Genomic DNA, 26,881 nt, shown 5'->3' on the forward strand with positions numbered 1-26,881 from the left:
GATCCCGCATCAATACATAGAGAATAGGGTGCCATTTGGGACACATCCCAACCCGGGCCCATACAAAGGTAAATGAAAACCAGCTTAGTAGTGACAAGAAGTAACAAACGTTTTACGGTGTAGTTTGTCTTTATCAAGGGGAACATGGTATTTTAAAATGACTTGAGTAAAATGGACTTTGGTTTCCTTCTGGTGAGGTTGGAGAATTGATCTTTAACTGCATTGGACTGAATTGTAACTTTGTGAATACAGGACACGCCACAACCAACTGAACTTTTTGTGCTTTAAAAGACAAGCATAAAGCACAAAATGTGACCCTAGCTAGAAGTAATCTTTCCGCTGACAGTAAATCTCAATGGATGTGTCGCGCTTCCTTTTTCACGTTCTCTCCCCACTGTCTATGGAGTTTAAACAAAGCTCACTTCCTGGGCTTGTGTCTTGCCTGGTGGTTACTGGCCTATGGCGGTAGACCTCTGTTGATTACCTTAGAGTTGAACCTTCAGCACCAGCTGGAACTGGGAGCACAGTATGGTTCAGCACAGTTCAACACAGTGATGGTGACAAATGCCAGCGCTTTCTCTCTCCTCCCTCAAGGGCTTTGGCTGTACATAGCACTGCACAATCGAACACGCGCATCCGCTTTTCCCAACAAAATATTGTAAAAAGCCACAGCTTCCCTCGTTACCTGTATGGAGACGTGGGTGTATTGTATTGTGTGTTTGTGTTTTTCTATGTGGTGGTGTTCTTATTGCCCCGGCTGTGTTCTAAGTGTCTGAAAATGTATGACTAAGCGTTCCGTCTGGGCGAACTGAGGATCGCGCCACTTGTGGTCTGGCACCGCCCGGCCATGGTACCCTGGGGGAGAGAAACGGGAGAAGGAAGCAGGAGATGGGGAAGCATCTAGTCACATCCCCCTGGCGCCCCCTGAATGGTCTCAATTTAGTTTTATTGAATTTTCACTGAGCTAATTGGCAGCCATTTTAAACTTTCACTCTAGAGCAGCTGTGAATCAAAGATACTCTATACTCTACACTTGCTAAGTAGAACCATACAGGGTTCTTCGGGTTGTCCCCTTTTTGGTGTTAGGTAGAACCTTTTGCAAAGAGTTCTACCTAGAACCCTCTATGTAGGGTTCTTTATATAACCCCTTGTATTTGGTTCTACCTAGAACCCTCTATGAAGGGTTCTACTGAGAACCCTTTTATCTTTGGAGTATAATGTAGCATATTTGCGTAGCATAAAATGTATCAACCAATAAATGTGCATGCAAAATATTAAAACAAACATTTCTGAAAATCACCCAGCAATAGAGCATTCTGGGAAATACGATGTATGGCTCATCAAAGAACCCCTTTTCAAAAAACAGTTCTCAGGGTGGTCAAGGTTCTAGGTAGAACCCTTTGCTTTACAACGAACCCCTGTTTTCCAAAAATGGTTCTTCAGGTCAAAAAGATTATTGGTAGAACTCTTGGTAGAACCGTATACAAAGAACCCTTTTGGAACCCTTTTTTCTGATAGTGTAGAGACACACAGACAGACCGATTGACAACTTAAGCACTGACACAGGATGAGTTTGGTCAACATCCCAGTTTAGTCCATAAGGGTCTGAGAAACAAACCTGACTTGGTCCAACACTTTTCCATCACCAACACTTAACAGCTTACAGATGGCTGTTTTTGCTTCAAATCGGTATCTTCCGGGTTCTGATATTGACAACAAAAAAAAGGAAAAGATATGGATTCAAATGACGCATCTATTAACATCCGGACAGCTCAAATGGCTTGGAGATCCTGAGAGCCTTGAGCGTGATGCTGGAGTAGCCATGGTGTGTAAATGTCTTGGAGATCCTGAGAGCCTTGAGCGTGATGCTGGAGTAGCCATGGTGTGTAAATGTCTTGGAGATCCTGAGAGCCTTGAGCGTGATGCTGATGCATGGTGTGTAAATGGAGATCCTAGCCGTGATGGTGTGTAAATGTCTTGGAGATCCTGAGCCTTGAGCGTGATGCTTAGCCATGGTGTGTAAATGTCTGGAGAGAGCCTTGCGTGATGTGTACATGGCTTTAGCAGAGCACTTCATCTGGAAGACAAAGAGTCCTAGTTGGCTTCCCTTTCATCCATCAGGAAGACAGACACCAGCCAGAAGACATCAGGAAACAATATTGGACTGTGTGGTGTTGTGCATGTAGAGAATCACTACGCACATGCAAAGTAATGCTAGAGACCTTCAGATGAATGCTTTTCTGCAAACTGTTGTTGGTTGCACCACAAGTGACAAATACTCTCTGTAAGTAATAAAGATTCTTCATGCATGGAGAATCAGACGTGGAAAAACAAAAGTGTTTTTCAGTCATTTCAAACAGCTGGCAGATGGAGTTAATGAAAGACAGAAAGGTTGGCGTGCCTATGCATACATATTTGGATGTGTACATACTGTGGGTTGATTAAAAACATGATTTGATGGCATTTGTGAGGAAATGTTACTACGTGTGGTTTAGAGCAGTGTTAAAAACAAAATCTTTGTTGATTTCTTGATATGTGTTGTTAGTACTGGCTTGGGAAGTGTACTGTGTAGTTGAGGTGCAAGTCTTGTCAAGGATTTAACATATAGTATAACACTCACACCCAACTCCCTAGGCAGCCTGGTGATCCTGCTGAACCGCTCTCTCTCGCTTTCTCACCCTTCGTCTCTCTCTGTAAACCACCATGTTCATTAGATATATGTGCCGGAGCCGTTCAGCCCATGTTGTCTTCATACACTGTCAGAAAAAGGGTACGTTAGGGTAGGGTATTGTTCTCGGGGCTACAAAAAGATCAATACACATAGTGTACTGTCAGAAGTACACATATAATCTCACATTGTACTGTTCGGTACCTTTTAGGGTACATGATGGAATCGTAAGACACACTGTATAAATCACAAAATTGGCTGTCACTCCCAAACAGAAGACAACTGCATTGGTACCAATTTATCTTTTCAATCGATCAACTTAAATGTCCCTGTATATATTAAGGAACACCTAACTTTTACAACACTCACACTACTCCTTTCGCAGTTGTGTGTATTCATGGATGCAGAGGGGAGCCAAGCTTCCCCCAAAATTTGACCAACGTCAAAACAATTGATCTTTCGCCTCTCTGTTTTCATAATTCGCAGCTAGCTGTATCTACCTGACAGGAGAAATCATCAGAGCGAGGGAAACGGCGCCCCTCTGTCTCAGTGTGTGTAGCCCATGTATCTGATGCTGTCTGGACAAAAAGAGTATGACATCTTGCCGCTGTAGCACTTGATTGATTGATGCCAGTAAGCATTTGGTCGCCATTTAAATAAAGATAATAAAAAAATAACTGTGGGTGTTCCTGACACAGAAAAACACCCCACAAGGGAGGCCTGATTGGATTTGGCATCACACCAATCAAATCCAATTTTAAACAAAATGTCATTGTCCAAAAACATATGATGTTCTTGGTCTGCTTGTAACCTGTTGTGTCCTGCAGTAGCTAAATTTGCCCTTTCCTAAGCCATGAACGAAGATGGGGATTTGGACGGCCATTCCGGTGACTTTAAAGCATCTCAGTGGCCAATACATAGCATCAGCTATCCAGCATTTACAGTATATACATTATCCTTGACCTCGTTCTTGCAGTCTATGTTCAGCCTGCAGGACGCTCTGCAAACCATATTTTCATTGAGTTCACGGTTGACCGCTGTCTTTTTAGGGGTTTGTTTATTTATTTATTTTAAAAGAATAATAATTTAACATCACTTTTCACTTCCTTTTTCCTGTGTGTTTCCAGGGAGACATCCAGCAGCTGATGATTGTAGCCGATCACCGTGCTGCGTATGATTACTGCGAGCACTACAGCCCCGACTGTGAGGTCCCTGTCCCAGAGCAGCCCCAGGCACAGGACCCCAACACCGATGAATACGTGAGTCACTTCATCAACTCTCCACCATCCTGTTTCCTATCCATGTTTACAGTATGTTTAGAGTCTGTTTTATATATACTCTATCCTTCCTTTCAGGTGAGTCTCTCTCTTCTCATGTCTCAGGGTCATTATCTTCAGGTGGAAGCCTACTTGCTGTGTCGGCTTGAGACGTTTAACAAGAAGTTGATACACTTTTTAATAAAGTGCTCATTTTTTTGGACAGACAGAGGTTAAGGGCAACTATCGGTCAGGGTGGGTCCATCAAATCAAATAGTATTGGCCACATACACATGGTTAGCAGATGTTAATGTGAGTGTAGCGAAGTGCTTGTGCTTCTAGTTCCGACCATGCAGTAATATCTAACAAGTAATCTAACAATTTCACAACAACTACCTTATACACACAAGTGTACAGGAATGAATAAGAATATGTACATATAAATATGTGGATGAGCAATGGCCGAACGGCATAGGCAAGATGCAGTAGATGCTATAGGGTACAGTATATACATATGAGATGAGTAATGTAGCGTATGTAAACATTATAAAAAGTGGTATTGTCTAAAGTGACTTGATATATTTATTACATCCAATTTTTAATCACTAAAGTGGCTAGAGTTTTGAGTCAGTATGTTGGCAGCAGCCACTCAATGTTAGTGGTGGCTGTTCAACAGTTTGATGGCCTTGAGATAGAAGCTGTTTTTCAGTCTTCCGATCCCAGCTTTGATGCACCTGTACTGACCTCGCCTTCTGGATGATAGCGGGGGGAACAGGCAGTGGCTCGGGAGGTTGTTGTCCTTGATGATCTTTTTGGCCTTCCTGTGACATCGAATGGTGTAGGTGTCCTGGAGGGCAGGTAGTTTGCCCCCGGTGATGCATTGTGTAAACTTCACTACTCTCTGGAGAGCCTTGCGGTTGTGGGCGGAGCAGTTACCATACCAGGTGGTGATACAGCTTGGCAGGATGCTCTCGATTGTGCATCTGTAAAAGTTTGTGAGGGTTTTTGGTGACAAGGCAAATTTCTTCAGCCTCCTGAGGTTGAAGAAATTCTTCACCACGATGTCTGTGTGGGTGAACCATTTCAGTTTGCCTGTGATGTGTACGCCGAGGAACTTTCCACCTTCTCCACCACTGTCCCATGTGGATAGGAGGGGTGCTCCCTCTACTGTTTCCTGAATTCCACGATCATCTCCTTTGCTTTGTTGATGTTGAGTGAGAGGTTATTTTCTTGACACCACACTCTGAGGGCCCTCACCACCTCCCTGTAGGCCGTTGCGTTGTTGTGATTGCGTCATCTGTGGACCTATTGGGGCAGTAAGCATATTGGAGTGGGACTAGGGTATCAGGTAGGGTGGAGGTGATATGATCCTTGACTAGTCTCTCAAAGCACTTCATGATGACGGAAGTGCGTGCTACGGGGCGATAGTCGTTTAGCTCTGTTACCTTCGCTTTCATTGGGAACAGGAACAATGGTGGCCCTCCTGAAGCATGTGGCAACAGCAGACTGGGATAGGGATTGATTGAATATGTCCGTAAACACACCAGCCAGCTGGTCTGCACGTGCTCTGAGGACGCGGCTCGTGATGTCGTCTGGGCCGGCAGCCTTGCGAGGGTTCAACACGTTTAAATGTTTTACTCACATTGGCTGCGGTGAAGGAGAGTCCGCAGGTTTTGGTAGCGGGCCGTGTCGGTGGCACTGTGTTGTCCTCAAAGCGAGCAATGAAGTTGTTTAGTTTGTCTGGGAGCAAAACATCGGGGTCCGCGACGAGGCTGGTTTTCTTTTTGTAGTCCGTGATTGACTGTAGACCCTGCCACGTACCTCTCGTGTCTGAGCCTTTGAATTGCGACTCTACTTTGTCTCTTTACTGACCACTTAGCTTGTTTGATTGCCTTGCGGAGGGAATAGCTACACTGTTTGTATTCGGTCATGTTTCCGGTCGCCTTGCCCTTTCGGGCCTTAGGACGAGTACCTGACTTAGCAATAATATAAAAGCTAACCAATGAAGCTCAAACACCTTCATATACCCTGAGGCATGGTATTCCCTGATTTACCCTAATCCCTTTATCCATAAGCAGCTCTTTGATTAGGGATCAGGTAGTGTCGGTTGGACAAACTGCTGGAAAGAAAAAAAGAGCTGCATGGCTGAGGGGGAAAACGCTGAAGTTTGCCAGAGAGAAAGTGCTGACTGCTGGGGAAACCAACAGGGTTGAATATGCTATGCAGTGATATTGTAGATAAAATATGCAGGAATGGCAGAGTACTTGCCTAGGCCTGTATCTCCATGCGCTATGCTGAATGGAGATCGTCCTTCTTCAGTATCTGCCCCCACTCTATTAAACATCTCTGCTTTCGTACCTTGGTGTGGTAAGGCTTGATCCTTTGGAGGAGAAGGACATTAATTCAAGAAGCTAACCAACCACACCCTAGGACTCATTCCAGTTGGTGGATGGGGAGTAGTCAGGGAGAGAACCAGAACCATAGTGTGCCCAATCACAGCTCTTGTACCTGGTTGCTTAGGGCCCCCGGCCACTAGGGAACTCAAATTACTGTTGAGGGTTAGAATAGTAGAAAACAGAAGGTGCAAGTTTGAAATTTGGTTGGTTTTGTCAGAAACTGACAGTCATTCACTTAGCCATTTCAGCTAAAAAAAATTGATTGGTAAAATAGTCTAGTCAGTTATCTAAACTGGCAATATGGGTAGAATGTTATGAAATTTGCTTTAATACTGCAGAAATCAGTAAAATTGCATGACAGTTGTTATAAAATTGCAAAATAAATTCTCCGGCCCATGGAAAAATGTGTACAATTGCAGGGAATTAACTTTAAAATGTTACATTTTCTCTCTTCCGTCAAGAGAGGGGCCCGACCGAATCATATTACAATAATAAGGCTAATATGGAGAAGAGCTCACAGATCAAATAAACTGAGAGGCACTGATGCAACTAGGACCACCACTCCTCTCAGTACATCATCAGGATGAGCTCTATGACAGAGAGCTTATGGCATGCAATCCTTCGGTACATTGCACCGCCATATGCATGTAAAGTAAGCTTGCATAAAATGGAAGTCAACCCCACTCCTGCCTACCCGCCCTTCTTAATTAAACACCTTCACTCCTGATCTCCCTTGTACCACCTCACCCCATTGTACCCTCTTAGAACCTTCCAACCCGCTCACCTCAACCCGCAGCGGTATCTAGGTTTAGGGTGGGGCAATTCGGGGGAGTTGTGTTTTGCGAAAGTAGAGAAATGCAGAGGTTAGAAAACACCACAAAGTACACAGCGACATGCCCTCGACCTGTTAAGATCTGGGACGGCTTCATTTAGACACCAGTGGAAAAGTGATCTATGATCCATCAGTGACATGCATGAACACAGAAGAGTAGGGCCGCTGAGGCTTAGGAGAGAGAGAGGTCAGATATGGGTCAGATTGACATTCCTGGAAAGGTTTCCGACTAGGGTCGCCATAACGCACACCCTCTCGTATATTAATGCTAGCTGTGGTGTTGTGCTAGCCGTGGTGTTGTGCTCAATAGCACCACTGCTGGAACACACTTTTGACCAATCCGATTGCTTGGCCCGGAACTAACCGTTTCATAATCCCCTGTATTGTATAGAACACAGAGGAGGACAGCTATTACTATGAGTATCCTTACTATGAGGACACGGATGGGAAGCCTTCTGAGACTGAGACAGACGAAGCAGCTGGACCTGCCACGGAAGACGTAAAGGTAATGTCCTCTGTCCCCCGTCTCTCTCCAGTTTGGAATGGTGGGTTGTGGGACTTCACACCCTGCCCCCATCCTCATCCCTTCTCTTATTACTTATTGATTGTTGTTGAGGATTGCTGTTGATGCTAGCTGTTGAAAAGTTTTCCTTTATCTCAATGGTTTAAAACTGAGGTTAATGAAAATGAATGACGTTCAACAAAGCCGTTGTTAATGCCAGTTGTATAAAGCTACAGTGGTTCCTCCTAACATTGCGTTGTTCTTCCCTCCAGGTGTCCGTGCCAGAGAGCGGCCGTGTCGTCACCTCCGTCAAAGAGGTGGTGTCATCAGTAAGGGAGACAGCCAGTCAGGGAGCCGAGGGCAAAGTGTTGACCAGTACCGCCAATGCTGAAGCTGCCGCTGCTGCTGGAGCTGGGGAGGATACCAGCCGTTACGACAACTATGATACGGAAGGTTACGGCAACTACGAGACGTACTACGACGAGTCCACGGCCCTGCCCGACGTCGCTCGCAGGGTCACCATCAGCAGTAGCAGCATGGGGACGGGTGCAGGGGTGGAGCTGGACTTGGGGTCAAAGGTTGACCTGGGCACGGGGGCGGAGATTGAGAAGGTCATCACCACTAGTGGAGGATTCACCATGACACGCAACAGGACCTCAGTGAGTTATCATCATCGTCACAAAAAAAATGCTGGATTAAAAACAACCAAATTTGTGTAAATACTGGACACACGTTGGGTTATTTTGACACAAACAGTTGGGTCACTCAGTTGGGCTGTTGGGTTATTGATGTAGGGTTGGGTCAGAGCTGGGTCAGATCAGAAGACTGGAGGACTGGCTTAGTAGGTGCATGGCATTCGGATAGTTATTTTTGGCTACCCGTGAGCGTAAATGTCATTCCGGTTCATCTGTTCTGTTGTAATGTTATCTGTCTGTTGAGCTCTGACACTTTTGTAGCGTTTGTGAGGCTTTCCCAAGACTATACGTTTCTCAAGTGCCTAGGCATGTCCCAATGTTGGGAGAGTTACCACTGTTTTAATGTTTATTCTAATAATGTTATTAATGTTATATTAGAATATGTAATGTGCAGTGAATATGAATGACATTTACTCTCACTGGTGGCCAAAAATAACTGAAAGCCACACTGCCAACAGGCCATGCCTCCTGAAAGTCATCTTATTTTCCAAACATGGCTTAATTTATTACTTGGGTTTATATTCACTTTCATGCTTGGTTGATCAGTGTTATAGGCCCCACAGGGTTTCTTAAAGCTCCGCCCTCACTAAGCCACGCCTCTAGTGTTCTACGAAAACAACCGAACTGGCTGTGTCAAAATAAACCAACGTGTCGTGTATTTTTAACCCAGCATGTTTACCCACATAGAACTACACGTGTGGAAAGCAGCTATAGCAGGAGGATAAGATGATTGCCATTATCTGTCATTGTGTGACAGTGTACTATTCTCATTGCATCGCACTTCTGTATCCTTTCCTCGCTGGTCTCTCAGGGAGCAACAGCCTACGATGGGAACTATGGCGAGGGCTATGACCTGTCCTATGGAGAGGGAGAGGAGGATGAGTACGGAGTCGGCGGAGGTGGCCACGGCAGCAGAACCAGCAGCAGCAGTACTGTCGAAATCGGTGCCGGTGGGGGATCCGTATCAGTCGGGGGCAGTTCTGTTTCTGTTGGGGGCGGTTCCGTCTCTGTAGGTGGATCTGCCGGAGGCGGGGCAGCGAGCGCCGGTGGCGGGGCGGCGGGCGCCGGAGGTGGTGCGTCGAGAGCCGGAGGCGGGGCGGCGGGCGCCGGAGGCGGGGCGGCGGGAGCTGGAGCCGGGGGTTCCGTTGCTAGGGGAGCAGGTGGCCAGGGTGTGAATATTGAGGGAGATTACACTGATCTGGAGGGTGTTGGGTTTAAGGAGGAGTCCATCTCTGAGTACGGGGAAGAAGATTATGGCTATGGAGACCTGGACTACGGTGGACAGGAGGAAAAGGTGCTGCCGGCAGAGACAGACGAATACTATGGACAGGTAATTATGACTGATGGTGATGACAGCAGTAGTGATGATGATGATGATGATGATGATGATGATGATGATGATGATGATGATGATGATGATGATGATGATGATGATGATGATGATGATGATGATGAAGGATGAATGATGACGGTGTCATCTGCAGGTTGATGGGTCTCGAGGAGAGAAAGGACAGAAGGGAGAGCCTGCTATCATTGAGCCTGTGAGTATAATTTCTCCTGTGTGTGTGTGTGTGTGTCAGTGTGAGAGAGTGTGTTAAAAACATGTGTGTCTGCGTGAGTGTGTGTATTTCACATCCAAACCATGAAATATCACACACCACTGATTGTGAGTCATATAACACAAACACACAGGTCTCGGCCTTTTGCATTCTCACATTGTATCCTGCAGCAAGGCCCTCCCCTGGCCCGGAGGGTAAACATTTGGAGTACGGCTACATCTAGAGATTGTGAATGATCATCGGGTGTGTAAACACACTGTGGGCTAGCATAAACACTGACCAGGGAAAGACCCGCTGGGATCGGAGGGGTAGAGAGAGAGAGAGAGAGAGAGAGAGAGAGAGAGAGAGAGAGAGAGATAAACAGCCAGTCCCTAGTTTGGGATTTGAACCCATGACGGTGTTAACTCGAGGAGCTAAAGCCACGGCTATACCTCAAGGATTTTGATCCCTCTACATCGGTCTCTGTTATGCCAATGTCATCACTGGCAGCCAATTCATATCTTGTGATCCAAAGCATCCACATCAACACATAGATATTCATAATGCACCACCTCAATCTAAACTGAGTCACAGAATCAAGGGAGTTTTTGAATCCCATGGCTTCAGCCCTATAATCATCCACAGCTGCTTAATTTAAACAAATGTCACTGGGCTTAACTATGTGTTTGCGGGAGTGTTTGTATGTGTGTGACTGAGCGCGCGCGTGTGTGTCCGTGTCCTTACCTCACTGAATGAGCCAGTGAGCCGTCCATCTAGTTCGGATATTAAATCAACAATGAGCGGAGCCCCCTCCTTCCAGTCCAAGCCCCGTGTGTCTACAATGACGACATAACCCCCCACCCCCAGCCCACTTCCAGCCCCACCCTGGCTACTCACACACATAAACACACACACACGCTTGCACGCGCACACACATACACACACTCCTCTATCTGTTTACTGCTGGGATCAGTCACTCCTGGGTCAAACATCCCTGGCCAAATATCTACACCAAGTGTTTGCCAGATAGACGCACTATAGGAAAACGGTGACGTGACCACACACACACACACACACACACACACACACACACACACACACACACACACACACACACACACACACACACACACACACACACACACACACACACACACACACACACACACACACACACACACACACACACACACACACACTCCCATCCATAGACACACATCAAACAAAAGGAACATGTATGACTATCGGAATGTTAAAAAGTAGAGCAGTAAATGTATTTTTTTAAACTTGGAAAATAGATGTGGCTTGAATGAGATTTTGCAGGGCTGCAGGCAAACAAAAAAATGCTGAAATCACATAATTCCAACCAAGGCTTTAGTTGTGTCTACGTTATGTTTTTCCCATAAAATGGTCACCACAACAAAACAAGGATGAGTCTTCACTGTCATGCCCTTTAGCTTTAGCTCATCTGTGAGTGTTTTACGAAACAGAGACGGAGACAGAGAGCTGCTGTTTTTAAATGCGTCGTGGGCAAGGGTCATGTTCAGAGAGACAAGGAGTGCTTACTATGAAACACCCCCCCCCCCTCCTCCCTTACTGACCAGGCCATCTTTCTTTTTGCATGCTGGGAGCTGGAGGAGCATTTGCCCACCTTGGCACTGCTATTAGCTGAACAGAGACAGCTCTCCGGGACACAGAGTTCCTGTGTTCTTATTACCCATAGTCCCCTGATCCATGGGCATGTTGAACATGTTCCATCAGCCTCCTTACTTTGTCCTGATCATTATTTACCCTCTGCTGGTTTCTCCCAGATTGATGTGAAGTGCTAAGTGAAATGACAGGCAGGAATTTGTATGAAATTACCCAACACTCCTGGATGGAGAGTAGATATGCAGAATGTGTCTGGACATGTATACATCTGCACACATACTGAAGCAACGCATGCATATGAATGAATGAATGAATGAATGCACACACAGGGTTGTACACACACTGTCACACGCACACACACGCACGCTTACACACACGGTGATAGTGCTGCATGCTCTACAGGCTGCAGCCGTCCATCTCTCTGATGTGTTTGTGTGTTTCAGGGAATGCTGGTGGAGGGTCCACCCGGTCCTGAAGGCCCAACAGTAAGTACTTCTCTCTCCCTCTCTCTCCCTCTCTCTCCCTCTCTCTCTCTCTCTCTCTCTCTCTCTCTCTCTCTCTCTCTCTCTCTCTCTCTCTCTCTCTCTCTCTCTCTCTCTCTCTCTCTCTCTCTCTCTCTCTCTCTCTCTCTCTCTCTCTCTCTCTCTCTCTCTCTCTCTCTCTCTCTCTCTCTCTCTCTCTCTCTCTCTCTCTCTCTCTCTCTCTCTCATTCTTTCTCTCTCTCCATTTGTGTCCGTCTATTTCTCCCCCTCTGTGTGTGTATGTGTGGTTGTACATGTCTCTCTCTCAATTCAATTCAAGGTGCTTTATTGGCATGGGAAACACGTGTTAACATTGCCAAAGCAAGTGAAGTAGATAAAATACAAAAGTGAAATAAACAATACAAATGAACAGTAAACATTACACTCACAGAAGTTCCAAAAGAATAAAGACATCTCTCGCTCGCTCTCTCGTTCTCTCTCTCTCTCTCTCTCTCTCTCTCTCTCTCTCTCTCTCTCTCTCTCTCTCTCTCTCTCTCTCTCTCTCTCTCTCTCTCTCTCTCTCTCTCTCTCGCTCTCTCCCGCTATGATCTCGTATTGATATCACTTGTTAAAATGAACTTCAATCAGTGTAGATGAAGGGGAGGAGACTGGTTAAAGAAGGGTGCACCTCAATATTAGGAAGGTGTTCTTAATGTTCTAAACACTATCTCCCTCTCTCTCTCTCTCTCTCTCTCTCTCTCTCTCTCTCTCTCTCTCTCTCTCTCTCTCTCTCTCTCTCTCTCTCTCTCTCACTCTCTCACTTTCTCACTCTCTCACTCTCTCACTCTCGCTCATCCTTGGCAGCCTATGACTAGTGATTTCCGTTGGAATCTCAGATGCATCTCAGTCTGTGTCACCCCCGTATGTCCTGTGTAGTCTGCCTCTGGGTGAGAAGCAGTCGCTATCCCCCAACTGTTCGCTTTGGAACGCCACCACTAGCGTAACAATTGGAGAGAGTGAAACTGTAAGAGTTTGTAGACTGTAACTGTAAGAGTTTGTAGAGCGAGAGAAATGGGGCACCAGTTGAGATGTATCTTCTAATAGACTGCCTATCCCATACTTCCTCATACATTCCGATCTCTTCTCCAGTTCCCTTTTTCCTTATTTTGTTAAGTTACAGCCTTTTTCTAAAATGGATTAAATTACACATTTATTTCGTCAATCTACACACAATACCGCATAATGACAAAGTGAAAAACAGAAATATCTTACTTAAATGAGTATTCAGACCCTTTGCTATGAGACTCGAAATTGAGCTCAGGTGCATCCTGTCTCCATTGATCATCCTTGAGATGTTTCTACAACTTGATTGGAGTCCATCTGTGGTAAATTAAATTGGTTGGACATGGTTTAGAAAGGCACACACCTGTCTATATACGGTCCCACAGTTGACAGTGCATGTCAGAGCGAAAACCAAGCCATGAGGTCGAAGGAATTGTCCATAGATTGTGTCAAGGCACAGATCAAGGGAAGGGTACAAAACATTTCTACAGCATTGAAGGTTCCCAAGAACACAGTGTCCTCCATCATTCTTAAATGGAATAATTTTAGAATCACCAAGACTTCCTAGAGCTGGCCACTTGGCCAAATTGAGCAATCGGTGGAGAAGGGCCCTAGTCAGGCTCCACAGAGGAGCTCCAGAGTTCCTCTGTGGAGATGGGAGAACCTTCCAGAAGGACAACCATTTCTGCATTAATCAGGCCTTTTTATGGTAGAGTGGCCAGACGGAATCCACTCCTCAGTAAAAGGCACATGATAGCCCGCTTGGAGTTTGCCAAATGGCACCTACAGGACTCTCAGACCACGAGAAACAAGATTCTCTGGTCTGATGAAACCAAGATTGAACTATTTGGCCTGAATGCCAAGTGTCACGTCTGGAGGAAACCTTTTCATACTCTCTGCCTTGTCTGTCTCTTTGTCCACTTTATGCTGGACTGTCCTCATCTGTGTTGTTAGAGATGGACAGGGGATTCAAGTGTTAATGTCACGTGCAGAAGTACAGTGAATTGCCTTTCTTGAATGCTCCAAACCCAACAATGGAGTAATCAATATCAATGTAGCACTAAAAGTAACATGGTAGAACAAAAACACACAATAAATACAAATATGAAGTAAGAAGAACACAAGAAAGTAAGAAGCTATATGTAGGATCAGTTTCAATACCATATTTACTATGTGCAGGGATACTGGATGCCATCCCTACGGTGAAGCATGGTGGTGGTAGCAACTTGCTGTGGGGATGTTTTTCAGCAGCAGGGACTGTGAAACTAATCAGGATCGAGGGAAAGATGAACGAAGCAAAGTACAGAGAGCTCCTTGGTGAAAGCCTGCTCCAGAGCGCTCAGGACCTCAGACTGGGGTGAAGGTTCAACATCCAACAGGACAAAGCACACAGCCGAGACAACGCAGGAGTGGCTTCGGGACAAGTCTCTGAATGTCCTTGAGTGGCTCAGCCAGAGCCCAGACTTAAACCCAATCAAACATCTCTGGAGAGACCAGAAAATAACTGTGCAGCGACGCTCCCCATCCAACCTGACAGAGCTTGAGAGGATCTGCAGAGAAGAATGGGAGAAACTCCCCAAATACAGGTGTGTCAACCTAGCATCATACCCAAGAAGACTCGATGCTGTAATCGCTGCCAAAGGTGCTTCAACAAAGTACTGACTAAAGGGTCTGAATATGTATCTAAATGTGATATTTCAGTTTTTGTTTTTTTATACATTTGCACAAAAAAACATTGAAAAACCTGTTTTTGCTTTGTCATTATGGGATATTGTGTGTAGACTGACTTGGGGGCGATTTAATCCATTTTAGAATAATGCTGTAATGTAACAAAATGCGGGGGGGGTCAAGGGGTCTAAATACTTTTCCGAATGCACTGTATGTTACTGCGTGAGTAGCATTTTGTTGTGTGTACGTATGAGTGGGATTGCGTGTGTGTGTGTGCCGTTCTCATTGTCTGATGATATGTATTGTTGTGAAACAGGGTCTCCCTGGACCCCCAGGTTCCTCCGGTTCCCCGGGCAGCCCCGGAGACGCAGGAGAGAGGGTGAGTAACAAGGACACCTCACCAGTAAAGCACAACGACATATAAATAAATACACAGGAAGAAAAAAAAAAACACAAACACATCACATATGCAGCTGTGTCAATAAAACCAAAAGGTGTAATTCAAGCTATTGATATACACCTGTAAAAGTTTAGTCCAGGTAAATGATGCCAGGAATACAAACGCGTCAGGTTTTTGACAAAACTTGTACATGTGTACATTTTGACCTTGTTGGAGTAAATCCCCCACCCCTTCTCTCTCTCTATCTCTCTGTCACAGGGTCCGAATGGTCGTGCTGGTCTTCCTGGTGCGGATGGTCTGCCAGGACCTCCAGGGACTGTCCTCATGCTGCCTGTAAGTAAATAACATCGGCTGACAGCTCTAGAATACACAGATCTAGAATATATAGACTTCCCTGATGCTGCATGTAAGTAAATAACATGGGCTGACAGCTCTAGAAGACACAGATCTAGAATATATAGACTTCCCTGATGCTGCATGTAAGTAAATAACATTATCTGACACTTCAAGAACAGAAAGTATGTCTCATGTTCAGTAATAACGCCGGCATGTTTATGCACGTGTGTACGTTCATAATTGTATATTCTATGTTGGCTTGTTGGCTATTGTGTGTGTGTGTGAGAATGTGTCTTTGTCTGGCAGACTTTCTTCTTAATCATCCATCCTAATCATGTCCCTTTCTGTACTGCTGTTCTCAAGCTGCCGGCATATTTGTTAGGCTTGTCGCACGGCTAATCCTCTCTTCGCCTTCGTTGCATTATCTGATAGAATGCTGGTAATATCGATAATGGAGTTCTGTGGGGTTTGGGTCACTGTGTCCCGACCTGTGTGTGAAGTTAGCTATGTGGGATGTGTGTTTTATTGTGTCGGAGGGTATTTAGAGATCTCTGTTCTGGAACGCAGGGAGGGAGTCTCCTTCTGAATCAAATACTCTTCCTCTCTGGTCCCGCCCCGTAAATAGATGGTCCAATCAGAGAATGCTCTGCTGTAAGTCAGCACTCTAGCACCTCCTAGTTGAAGCTTTGGGAGGCTGTGGTTCCGCTCGTTCAGACTCACTCACTTCGGCTCTTCCTCGCCTCTCATTCCCCTTCTCTTCTCCCCTTCTTACTAATGAGATAACTACCTCACACTATTCCCCAATCTCCAGCCCCCCAGCCCCCGCCTTCCTCTTGTCCTCAGACTCCAGCCCAATTGACAGATATAGGAGTCTTACAGGAAGTCCTCCAGCCTCAGACAGGAAGTAGAGCAGGGCTAAGTGTTCCTTCCTGTGATCACAGCTGCGAAGGCTAAAGTGAATAGCTGGCCTTTCTGTTTCTTTACTGTTCTGCTCTACTGCTGCTCCTGAGTGTGATGACTTGTCCAGATGTCCTGCTTGAAGTCTCAGGAGACCGCAGAGCAGAGCAGAGCCGTCTAGGAAAGTCAGGCCAATATGTCTGGACATGAACTTAGCCTTAGTCTGGTCAAGGTGCAACTGTAAAGCACAGGCCCTTTTAAATGTTGTCATTTTGTTCAAACATAATGAGAGCTTAGATTTGAGTCATTTAGCAGACCCTCTTGTCTAGACCGACTGTCTCGAGCGACAGTTTAGTCCATTCATCTTCAGATAGCTAGGTGGGACAACCACATGCCTTATAACTGTGCCTTATAGCTATGCATTATACCTTGGTTATTAGTTGTAGTTGTGAGCAATAGCCATGTCGACACATTAACTCGGGCCAAATATAGGTATGTTTGATTGTGGAGAGTTGGATAGTGTGCCTGGAAATTAGGCAGTAAGACCCTATTTGTGTGCCCCTGGTTTCACATTCTCTCTCTCTCTCTCTCTCTCTCTCTCTCTCTCTCTCTCTCTCTCTCTCTCTCTCTCTCTCTCTCTCTCTCTCTCTCTCTCTCTCTCTCTCTCTCTCTCTCTCTCTCTCTCTCTCTCTCTCTCTCTCTCTCTCTCTCTCTCTCTCTCTCTCTCTATCTCTCTCTCACTCTCTCTCTCTCTCGGCATGGTTAGATTGTCTGTGTCATGGTTTGGTTTGATTGAGAACGGTGGAACGGTGAGGCTCTCCAGGGACAAGAGAAATATCAAGAAAGATAGCCTAGCTAGAGAGATGTCCCTGTGTTGAAGAAAGCAAGGTTTGCCAGCTCCATGCAATCCTGTCTTCAATGTTGTTCTTTTTCCCTATTTCTATAATAACAAGGTCACGGTTGTGGTGAAAAACCCTCCCCACTGGTGTGTTGTTATTCATTCCAACAGTAACAGAAACAGAAGCACATCTTTGTTGGATCATTCAACTCCAGATGTTGGTCCGAAAATGCAGGTTGCACTACGCACATATCACCACTAGATGCCAGTGTAAACATCTGGATGGGGAAAAGGGCCATAACCAGGCAGTTGATGTATGAGCTAAGTTTTTTGCAACTGAGTACTTTTAATTGCTTTAAAAAATATATATATAAATCATATTTTGATTTATTTAGACATTATTTTTGAAGATGAGCTATTTTAGCCTGTAAGCTGACTTGACCTTTTCTTACCCCACTGGGGGGTCTATTATTTTCTTACTCTCTGCCTTGTCTGTCTCTTTGTCCATGTACCTGTATCTGCTTACGCTGGACTGTCCTCATCTGTGTTGTTAGAGATGGACAGGGGATTCAAGTTGTAATGCCACGTGCAGAAATACAGTGAAATGCCTTTCTTGGAAGCTCCAAACCCAACAATGCAGCAATAAATATCAATGTAGCACTAAAAATAACACAAGGTAGAACAAAAACACACAATAAATACAAATAAGAAGTAAGAAGAACAGGAGAAAGTAAGAAGCTATATGTAGGATCAGTTTCAATACCATATTTACTATGTGCAGGGATACTGGAGTGATTGAAGTAGATATGTAGAGGGGTAAGGTGACTAGGCTTCAGGATATATGATAAACAGAGTAGCAGCAGCTGAAATGATGATTGTATGTGAGGTTGCGTGTGTTGAGTCAGTAGAAATAAAGTACAAGGGTCAACTCAGAGAGTCTGTGTAGCCATTCTGTTAACTATTTAGCATTCTTATGGCTTGGGGATAGAAGCTGTTCAGGAGCCTGTTGGTGTCAGACTTACCAACCCTCTATAGCGCCATCGAGGGCGGTGCTGTTGCCATACCAAGCAGTGATGCAGCCAGTCAAGATGCTCTCAATTTTTGAGGATTTGAGGGCCCATGCCAAACCTTTTCAACCTCCTGAGAGGGAAGAGGCGCTGTCGTGCCTTCTTCATGACTGTGCGTGTTTGAGTGGACCATTTGGACACTGAGGAACTTGTAGCCCTCGATCCGCTCCACTGCAGCCTCGTCAATGTGGATGGTAACGAGCGTTGAGGGCACAATGGTGTTGAACGCTGAGCTGTAGTCAATTAACAGCATTCTCACACACTGTAGGTATTTCGCTTATCTAGGTGGGCGAGGGCCATGTGGAGTGCGATCTGTTGGGGCGTTATGCAAATTGGAGTGGGCCTAGTGTGGCTGGGATGATGGAGTTGTGTGCCATAACGAGCCTCTCAAAGCACTTCATGATTACAGATGTGAGTGCTACAGGGATGTAGTCATTGTGGCATGAAGCATTAAAGTTCTTGGGAACAGGAATGATGATGTTCAGTATAAGACGCGGGGATTACAGACTGAGACAAGGAGAGGTTGGAAATGATCTAGAATATGCCTGCCAGCTGATCTGTGCATGCTCTGAGAACGCATCCTGAATACTGTCCGGTCCCGCGGCCCGTGTGTTGGCCTGATTCACGTGGGACTCGGAGAGAGCGAGGTCCTCTGGGTCGGTGGGGCCCCTCACGCACAGTACGGTGCTGTTGTTGTCGAGGCGTGCATAAAATGCATTGAGTGCGTCTGGAAGAGTTGGGCAGATCACGGCTGGGTCTTCACTTGTAATCCGTCATACTTGAGTAAAAGTAAAGATGCCTTAATAGAAAATGACTCAAGTAAATAGACAAAATTCCCTTATGTTGATGACTTATTGCAAATCCAATCACGTGGATTCAACGTTATCACATTGATTTTTGGGGGGTTGAAATTATGTGGAAACAACGTTGATTCACACAGTTCTTGCCCAGTGGTATGGGTCTGATTATTGGTTCTGAGTTCTGCTTTCACCTTCAGTTCCGGTTCAGTTCTGGAGGAGACTCTGGACAGAAGGGACCTCAGGTGTCTGCTCAGGAGGCTCAGATGCAAGCCATCATGCAACAGGCCAGGGTAAGGGTTACGCACACTCATGCACACACACACACACACACATACACACAATTTTGTACCTCTCTTACAGTGCTGTTTTCTCTCTCCAGCTTGCAATGCGTGGTCCTACTGGACCTATGGGTTTGACTGGTAGATCTGGTCCTCTGGTACGTACCAAAGTCTTCCTCAGTTTCCCCTCACAGACACACACACACAAACACTAACCGCTGTCACATACACAGCCTGAGGATAAATAATTATGGTGCTCATAGTTGATAAGATCATATTGAAATTGTAATTCTGATGCTACAACAGTAATAGTGTTTTGGCTGTGGCCTGATCTGGGGTCTACCATGACCTATTGTGTGACCTTGTTGTGTTTGTCCTCCCAGGGTTCTCCAGGTGTGTCTGGACTGAAGGGAGATTCTGGAGAGACCGGTCCTCAGGTAAGGCAGATGGAAGGTTCTAGACCACTAGAACCACTGAATGTTCTAGACCACTGGAACCACTATGGTTCTTTTATTAGGGTTATTTTTTTAGGGGGCCGGGGGTTCCTGTGGTAGGGTTCTATTGTTGGGTTCTCCAGTAACATTGTTCATTGTTTCAGGGACCTCGTGGCCCAATGGGTTCTCATGGACCTCTTGGGAAGCCTGGTAGAAGGGTAAGTGTAATTGGGACTCTTGCACTGGCATTTTAGTTTGGCATGCAGATTAGGATTGATTTTATTCATGTATTGTATTGCTCTTGTGTTGTATGTTCACGCCGACTACTTCCTGCTGAGCTCTTGACAGGTTTCTCTTTGCAAAAGGTTTCTAACCTCAAAAGGTCTTTCCTGGTGAAATAAAGTAAAAAATAAAACAAAACATAAAAAAGGATTGTGCCCTTCAGGAAGGAGAGGGAAGTGATTGAAGTGTTATTGTTGCTAGGTGTTGTAAGGTCTGTGTATATTCTGTGTTTCCAGGGACGTGCTGGATCTGACGGAGCCAGAGGCATGCCTGGTCAGACCGGAACCAAGGGAGACAGAGGCTTCGATGGTTTAGCCGGACTTCCCGGTGAGAAGGGACACAGAGTAAGTCAAACCCCTTTTTCTTTTTCTTTTTTGAATCTACATTGTATTTTCTAGTCCAATGTTTGTGTGTCTTTGCCAGTGTGATTGTCTGTGTGTGTCACTGATCTGTATTATGTTGGTTCATTTAGGGCGAAGCTGGTCCCCATGGACCTCCCGGACCCACAGGAGAGGATGGAGAGAGGGTAAGCACCACCACACATCCTATCTCCCTCCCGACATCTCTTATCATCTCTACCCAATTTTTCTTGCTCTCTATTTCTTCATCCTCCTGTGTGTGTGTGTATGCGTCCGTAGGTCAGTATGTCCGTGCGGTGTGTGCTTGTGTCTGCGTATGTGTGATTGGTAAGTGTGTGTGATCTAAGTGTCTGCCGTCAGTCATGTAAATCAGCCATCCTCCTGACATACACCATCACTCATCTCACACCATCACTCATCTCACACCATCACTCATCTCACACCATCACTCATCTCACACCATCACTCATCTCACACCATCAGTCATCTCACACCATCACTCATCTCACACCATCACTCACTCCCCGTCTGGCTCCATCCTACTGCGCTACATCTGTACTCTCCTCCTTTCCCCTCCTTTCATAGCTCCTCTCCCCATCACCCCCTCTCCTCTACTCCGACCTCCCGCTTCCTGTTCTGATCATGTCACGTCCTGTTTTCAGGGAGACGATGGAGAGATTGGGCCACGTGGTCTGCCTGGTGAGCCAGTAAGTGTTGACCTTTTTTAAAGATGTCTACCACCTTGTCGTTTGGTATTTTTTGGTCATTTATTCGGATCCCCATTAGCTGTTGCAAAAGCAGCAGCTGCTCTTCCTGGGGTTCCACACAAAACATGAAACATAATACAGAATGACATAATGCAGAACATCATTAGACAAGAACAGCTCAAGGGCAGAACTACATACATTTTTATAAAGGCACAGGTAGCCTACATATCAATGCATACACACACACTATCTAGGTCAAATAGGGGAGAGGCGTTGTGCCGCGAGGTGTTGCTTTATCTGTTTATAATAATAATAATAGGTTTGCTGTTTATTTGAGCAATATGAGATGGAAGGAAGCTCCGTGCAATAAGGGCTCTATATAATACTGTACGCTTTCTTGAATTTGGGGACTGTGAAAAGAACCCTGGTGGCAAGTCTGGTGGGATAAGTGTGTGCATCAGAGCTGTGTGTAAGGTGTCTATGCAAACAATTTGGGATTTTCAACACTTTAATGTGTTAACTCTTATCCAAGAGAGACTGGCATGCATAGTGTTTATATCAGCCCTCTGACAACAATGACGAGCAAGACGTGTCACTTTGTTCTGGGCCAGCTGCAGCTTAACTAGGTCTTTCCTTGCAGCTCTCAACCACACAGCTGGACAATAATCAAGATATGACTAGAGCCTGCAGAACTTGCTTTTTGGAGTGTGGTGTCAAAAATGCAGATCATCTCTTTATTACAGACAGACCTCTCCTAAATCTGTCCAACCATTGAATCTTGGTGTTTTGACCATGACAGTTCACAATCTAAGGCAACACAACGTAATTTAGTCTCCTCAACTTGTTTAACAGCCACACCATTCATTACCAGATTCAGCTGAGGTCTAGAACTTAGGGAAGGCTTTGTACCAAATACAATGCTCTTAGTTTTAGAGATGTTCAGGACCAGGTTATTACTGGCCATCCATTCCAAAACAGACTGCAACTCTTTGATAAGGGTTTCAGTGACTTCATTAGCTGTGGTTGGCGATGTGTATATGGTTGAATCATCAGCATACACGGACACAAATGCCGGTCATTGGTAAAAAAAATTGTCATCGTGACACTTGCATCTCAATAAAGCACGTGTTGACATATCTAGGAACAGGATATGACATAAAGTCCAGCTAATGGTATATGCACACAGTCTTGTACACAGCTTTAGTTATTTAGCTCACTAGCCTATATGTGAATCTGAGGGTAGATTCCTCTTGTTCACAGCCTGCTTTCCTCACGGCTGGTGGACAGGCTCCTATACGTCTACGGACGAGCTTCCCTTCCTCTCTGACAGGATTTCCCCCTGCGGAGAGGAGAAATGAGACAGGTAGAGAGGATGGGAGTTCGAGGAAGAGAGACTGGAAGAGAATCATTAGTGGTCAATTGTGTGGTGCAGTATTTTAGACACACCACCAGGGGGTGGTACAACCACTTGTTTTCTGAAATATACTTGCTCTGAGAGGAAGGTGCTTTGAGTCATGGCACTACCATACGACTGTTTGAGAGCATTGAAAAGGGCAGACATCAAGAATAGGGAAATCAGTCTAGGACGGCGCGGAGCGATTCAAGAAGCCTCAAGCATGTTTTAGATGAAAATCCATTATTCATTGTTGTGACAAGCAATTTTATATCTACATTTAACAAAATTCTATATGTATTTAGTAACTTTTGAAAAAGATCCTGGTGTTGATGTTGTTTGAAACATTTGAAACATCAATTGTTTCTTCTCTCTCTCCAGGGACCTCGTGGTTTGCTGGGACCAAAGGGACCTCAGGGACCTCCCGGGCAACTTGTGAGTTTAGAATGCACGCACGCAAACACTTGCGCACACACACACACACACACACACACACACACACACACACACACACACACACACACACACACACACACACACACACACACACACACACACACACACACACACACACACACACACACACACACACACTTTCATTTCACACTCAAATTCTGATACAGATGTAGTGGATACGTCATCCCCATCGAGGGAATTAATTTCTGCAGCTCATAGCAAAACAAAGTACAAAGTACAAACAAAACAAAAATGATGTTTATTGTCACATACACCAGAAAGGCGCAGTGAAATGTGTTCTTTTACAGGGTCTGCCATAGTAGTACGGCGCCCCTGAAGCAAACTAGGGTTAAGTGCCTTGCTCAAGGGCACAACGGCATATTTTTTTAACGACACCCACAGGGAAATACCACATACAACAACTCCACGACATCACAGGAGGTTGGTGGCACCTTAATTGGGGAGGACGGGCTCGTGGTAATGGCTGGAGTGAAATTATTGGAACGCTATCAAATGCGTCAAGCACATGGTGAGGCCGTTCCGTTCGCTCCGGTCCAGACATTATTATGAGCCGTTCTCAGCCAGCCTCCTGTTCACTTCATACATCAGATGATAAGAAGGGCTATGGCTATAGATATGAAGCTATTTATGCCTCCCACTTTACCTTCTCTACATCATTTGATGTGAGGGAAATCTCCCCTTGTCCCGATAGCATGTTGGTTCAGATTGGGGAAGGTATCTACAGCTTATATACAATTGAAATCGGAAGTTTACATACACCTTGGCCAAATACATTTAAACTCAGTTTTTCACAATTCCTGACATTTAATCCAAGTAAGACTTCCCTGTCTTTGGTCAGTTAGGGTCACCACTTTATTTTAAGAATGTGAAAATCAGAATAGTCAGAATAATAATAATAATAGTAGAGAGAATTATTTATTTTTATTTTTTCCATCACAGTGGGTCAGAAGTTTACATACACTCAATTAGTATTTCCTAGCATTGCCTTTACATTGTTTAACTTGGGTCAAACATTTCTGGTAGCCTTCCACAAGCTTCTCACAATAAGTTGGGTGAATTTTGGCCCATTCCACCTGACAGAGCTGGTGTAACGGAGTCAGGTTTGTAGGCCTCCTTGCTTTTTCAGTTCTGCCTACAAATTTTCTATGGGATTGAGGTCAGGGCTTTGTGAGGGCCACTCTAATTCCTTGACTTTGTTGTCCTTAAGCAATTTTGCCACGACTTTGGAAGTATGCTTGGGGTCTTTGTCCATTTGGAAGACCCATTTGCGAACAAGCTTTAACTTCCTAACTGATGTCTTGAGATGTTGCTTCAATATCTCCACATCATTTTTCCACCTCATGATATCTATTTTGTGAAGTTCACCTGTGAAATTGTGCTCCTTGCAGCAAAGCAACCCCACAACATGATGCTGCCACCCCCGCGTTTCACGGTTGGGATGGTGTTCTTCAGCTTGCAAGCCTCCCCTTTTTCCTCCAAACATAACGATGGTCATTATGGCCAAACAGTTCTATTGTTTTTCATCAAACCAGAGGACATTTCTCCAAAAAAGTACAAACTTTGTCCCCATGTGCAGCTGGAAACCGTAGTCTGGCTTTTTCATGGTGGTTTTGGAGCAGTGGCTTCTTCCTTGCTGAGCCTCCTTTCAGTTTATGTCGATATAGAACTTGTTTTACTGTGGATATAAAAACTTTTGTACCTGATTCCTCCAGCATCTTGACAAGGTCCTTTGCTGTTGTTCTGGGATTGATCTGCACTTTTCACGCAAAAGTACGTTCATCTCTAGAATAAAGAACGCGTCTCCTTCCTGAGCGGTATGACAGTGGTCCCATAGTGTTTACACTTGCATACTATTGTTTGTGCAGATAAACGTGGTACCTTCAGGTGTTTAGAAATTGCTCCCAAGGATGAACCAGACTTGTGGATGTCTACAATTGTTTTTCTGAGGTCTTGGCTGATTTCTTTAGATTTTCCCATGATGTCAAGCAAAGAGGCACTGCGTTTGAAGGTAGGCTTTGAAATACATCCACAGGTACACCTCCAATTGACTCAAATGATGTCAATTAGCCTATCAGAAGCTTCTGAATCCATGACATAATTTTCAGGAATTTTACAAGCTGTTTAAAGGCACAGTCAACTTAGTGTATGTAAACTTCTGACCCACTGTAATTGTGATACCGTGCATTATAAGTTAAATAATCTGTCTGTAAACAATTGTTGGAAAAATTGCTTGTGTCATGCACAAAGTAGATGTCCTAACCGACTTGCCAAACCTATAGTTTGATAACAAGAAATTAGTGGAATGGTTGAAAAATGAGTTTTAATGACTCCAACCTAAGTGTATGTAAACTTCCGACTTCAACTGTATCCCAGTCTATCACTAAATCCCTCCCCATCTTTATATCCTTATTCTCTGTGTGTTAACCTGAGTGTGTGCTTTATGCATTGAATAGAGGCTTCATCTCATCTGTGTGTGTTACAGGGTGTGACTGGAATGGATGGCCACCCTGGACCCAAAGGAAACATTGTAAGTTCTGTGGCAGCGTGTAGAAACCGATCGGCTCGATTTGCTTCTGACACACACACACACACGCCCACACACACACACACACACACACACACACACACACACACACACACACACACACACACACACACACACACACACACACACACACACACACACACACACACACACACACACACACACACACACACTGACTCGATCTATCCCCCAGGCTCACACCATTTCCTTACCTTGCTTCCAGTCAGTTTCCTCATCAAATGCACACTGTTGTTTCATAAAGACCCATTCACTTTCTCCCACACCCCCACAGTGTGAAGACTCTCTTGTCATCTAATGAAGAATAGACCGAATGTACTGTCCTGTTAGAGTCAAGTCCTCCATGGCCGTCTGTGTTATTCCGGGACCATTTAGTAGGAGCAGTGTATCCATAATGAGAGAATGCCTGGCTGGAGAAGACAGTTTCTCCGCTGGGGACGCTCCAATTAGGGAGAGAGATGGAAGATACACAGTCTTTTCCCAGCCGCTCCCCAAACAGGGAACGTAATTGATTGTCAATTATCTGCGAGGCGTTTGTCTCCTTCACGCAAACTCTCTCCTAACGAAAGTAAACGCGAGGCGTTTACTTTCGTTAGGAGAGAGTTTGCGTGAAGGAGACTTAGACAATGTGCGTGAAGGAGACAGAGAGTGTGTGTGAAGGAGACTGAGAGAGTGCGTGAAGAAGACTAAGAGAGTGTGTGTGAAGGAGACAGAGAGTGTGCGTGAAGGAGACTGAGAGAGTGTGTGTGAAGGAGACTGAGAGAGTGCGTGAAGAAGACTAAGAGAGTGTGTGTGAAGGAGACAGAGAGTGTGCGTGAAGGAGACTAAGAGAGTGTGTGTGAAGGAGACAGAGAGTGTGCGTGAAGGAGACTGAGAGAGTGTGTGTGAAGGAGACTGAGAGAGTGCGTGAAGAAGACTAAGAGAGTGTGTGTGAAGGAGACAGAGAGTGTGCGTGAAGGAGACTGAGAGAGTGTGTGTGAAGGAGACTGAGAGTGTGTGAAGGAGACTGAGAGAGTGTGTGTGAAGGAGACAGAGAGTGTGTGTGAAGGAGACAGAGAGTGTGTGTGAAGGAGACTGAGAGAGTGTGTGTGAAGGAGACTGAGAGAGTGTGTGTGAAGGAGACTGAGAGAGTGTGTGTGAAGGAGACAGAGAGTGTGCGTGAAGGAGACTGAGAGAGTGTGTGTGAAGGAGACTGAGAGAGTGTGTGTGAAGGAGACAGAGAGTGTGCGTGAAGGAGACTGAGAGAGTGTGCGTGAAGGAGACTGAGAGAGTGTGTGTGAAGGAGACAGAGAGTGTGTGTGAAGGAGACAGAGAGTGTGCGT

The 26,881-nt window shown here is 45.3% G+C and overlaps 1 protein-coding gene across 4 annotated transcripts in view; it reads left to right on the plus strand.

The window, feature by feature from the left end:
• LOC124006811 (collagen alpha-1(V) chain-like) overlaps positions 1–26,881 on the plus strand; it is a 125,697-nt gene that overhangs the window by 65,311 nt on the left and 33,505 nt on the right. For 3 of the 4 annotated variants that reach the window (XM_046316976.1, XM_046316977.1, XM_046316980.1), the window contains exons 5-21: positions 3,796–3,927; positions 7,544–7,657; positions 7,927–8,313; positions 9,161–9,679; positions 9,834–9,890; positions 11,981–12,022; positions 15,045–15,107; positions 15,387–15,461; positions 19,264–19,356; positions 19,446–19,502; positions 19,728–19,781; positions 19,943–19,996; positions 20,297–20,404; positions 20,533–20,586; positions 21,082–21,126; positions 22,901–22,954; positions 25,479–25,523. In XM_046316976.1, the coding sequence (XP_046172932.1) occupies positions 3,796–3,927; positions 7,544–7,657; positions 7,927–8,313; positions 9,161–9,679; positions 9,834–9,890; positions 11,981–12,022; positions 15,045–15,107; positions 15,387–15,461; positions 19,264–19,356; positions 19,446–19,502; positions 19,728–19,781; positions 19,943–19,996; positions 20,297–20,404; positions 20,533–20,586; positions 21,082–21,126; positions 22,901–22,954; positions 25,479–25,523 (1,953 nt within the window). The remainder of the gene's footprint in view (positions 1–3,795; positions 3,928–7,543; positions 7,658–7,926; positions 8,314–9,160; positions 9,680–9,833; positions 9,891–11,980; positions 12,023–15,044; positions 15,108–15,386; positions 15,462–19,263; positions 19,357–19,445; positions 19,503–19,727; positions 19,782–19,942; positions 19,997–20,296; positions 20,405–20,532; positions 20,587–21,081; positions 21,127–22,900; positions 22,955–25,478; positions 25,524–26,881) is intronic. The other variant, XM_046316978.1, reaches the window with a different exon arrangement.

Source organism: Oncorhynchus gorbuscha, linkage group LG20 (assembly GCF_021184085.1).
Source record: "Oncorhynchus gorbuscha isolate QuinsamMale2020 ecotype Even-year linkage group LG20, OgorEven_v1.0, whole genome shotgun sequence".
NCBI classification, from domain to species: domain Eukaryota; kingdom Metazoa; phylum Chordata; class Actinopteri; order Salmoniformes; family Salmonidae; genus Oncorhynchus; species Oncorhynchus gorbuscha.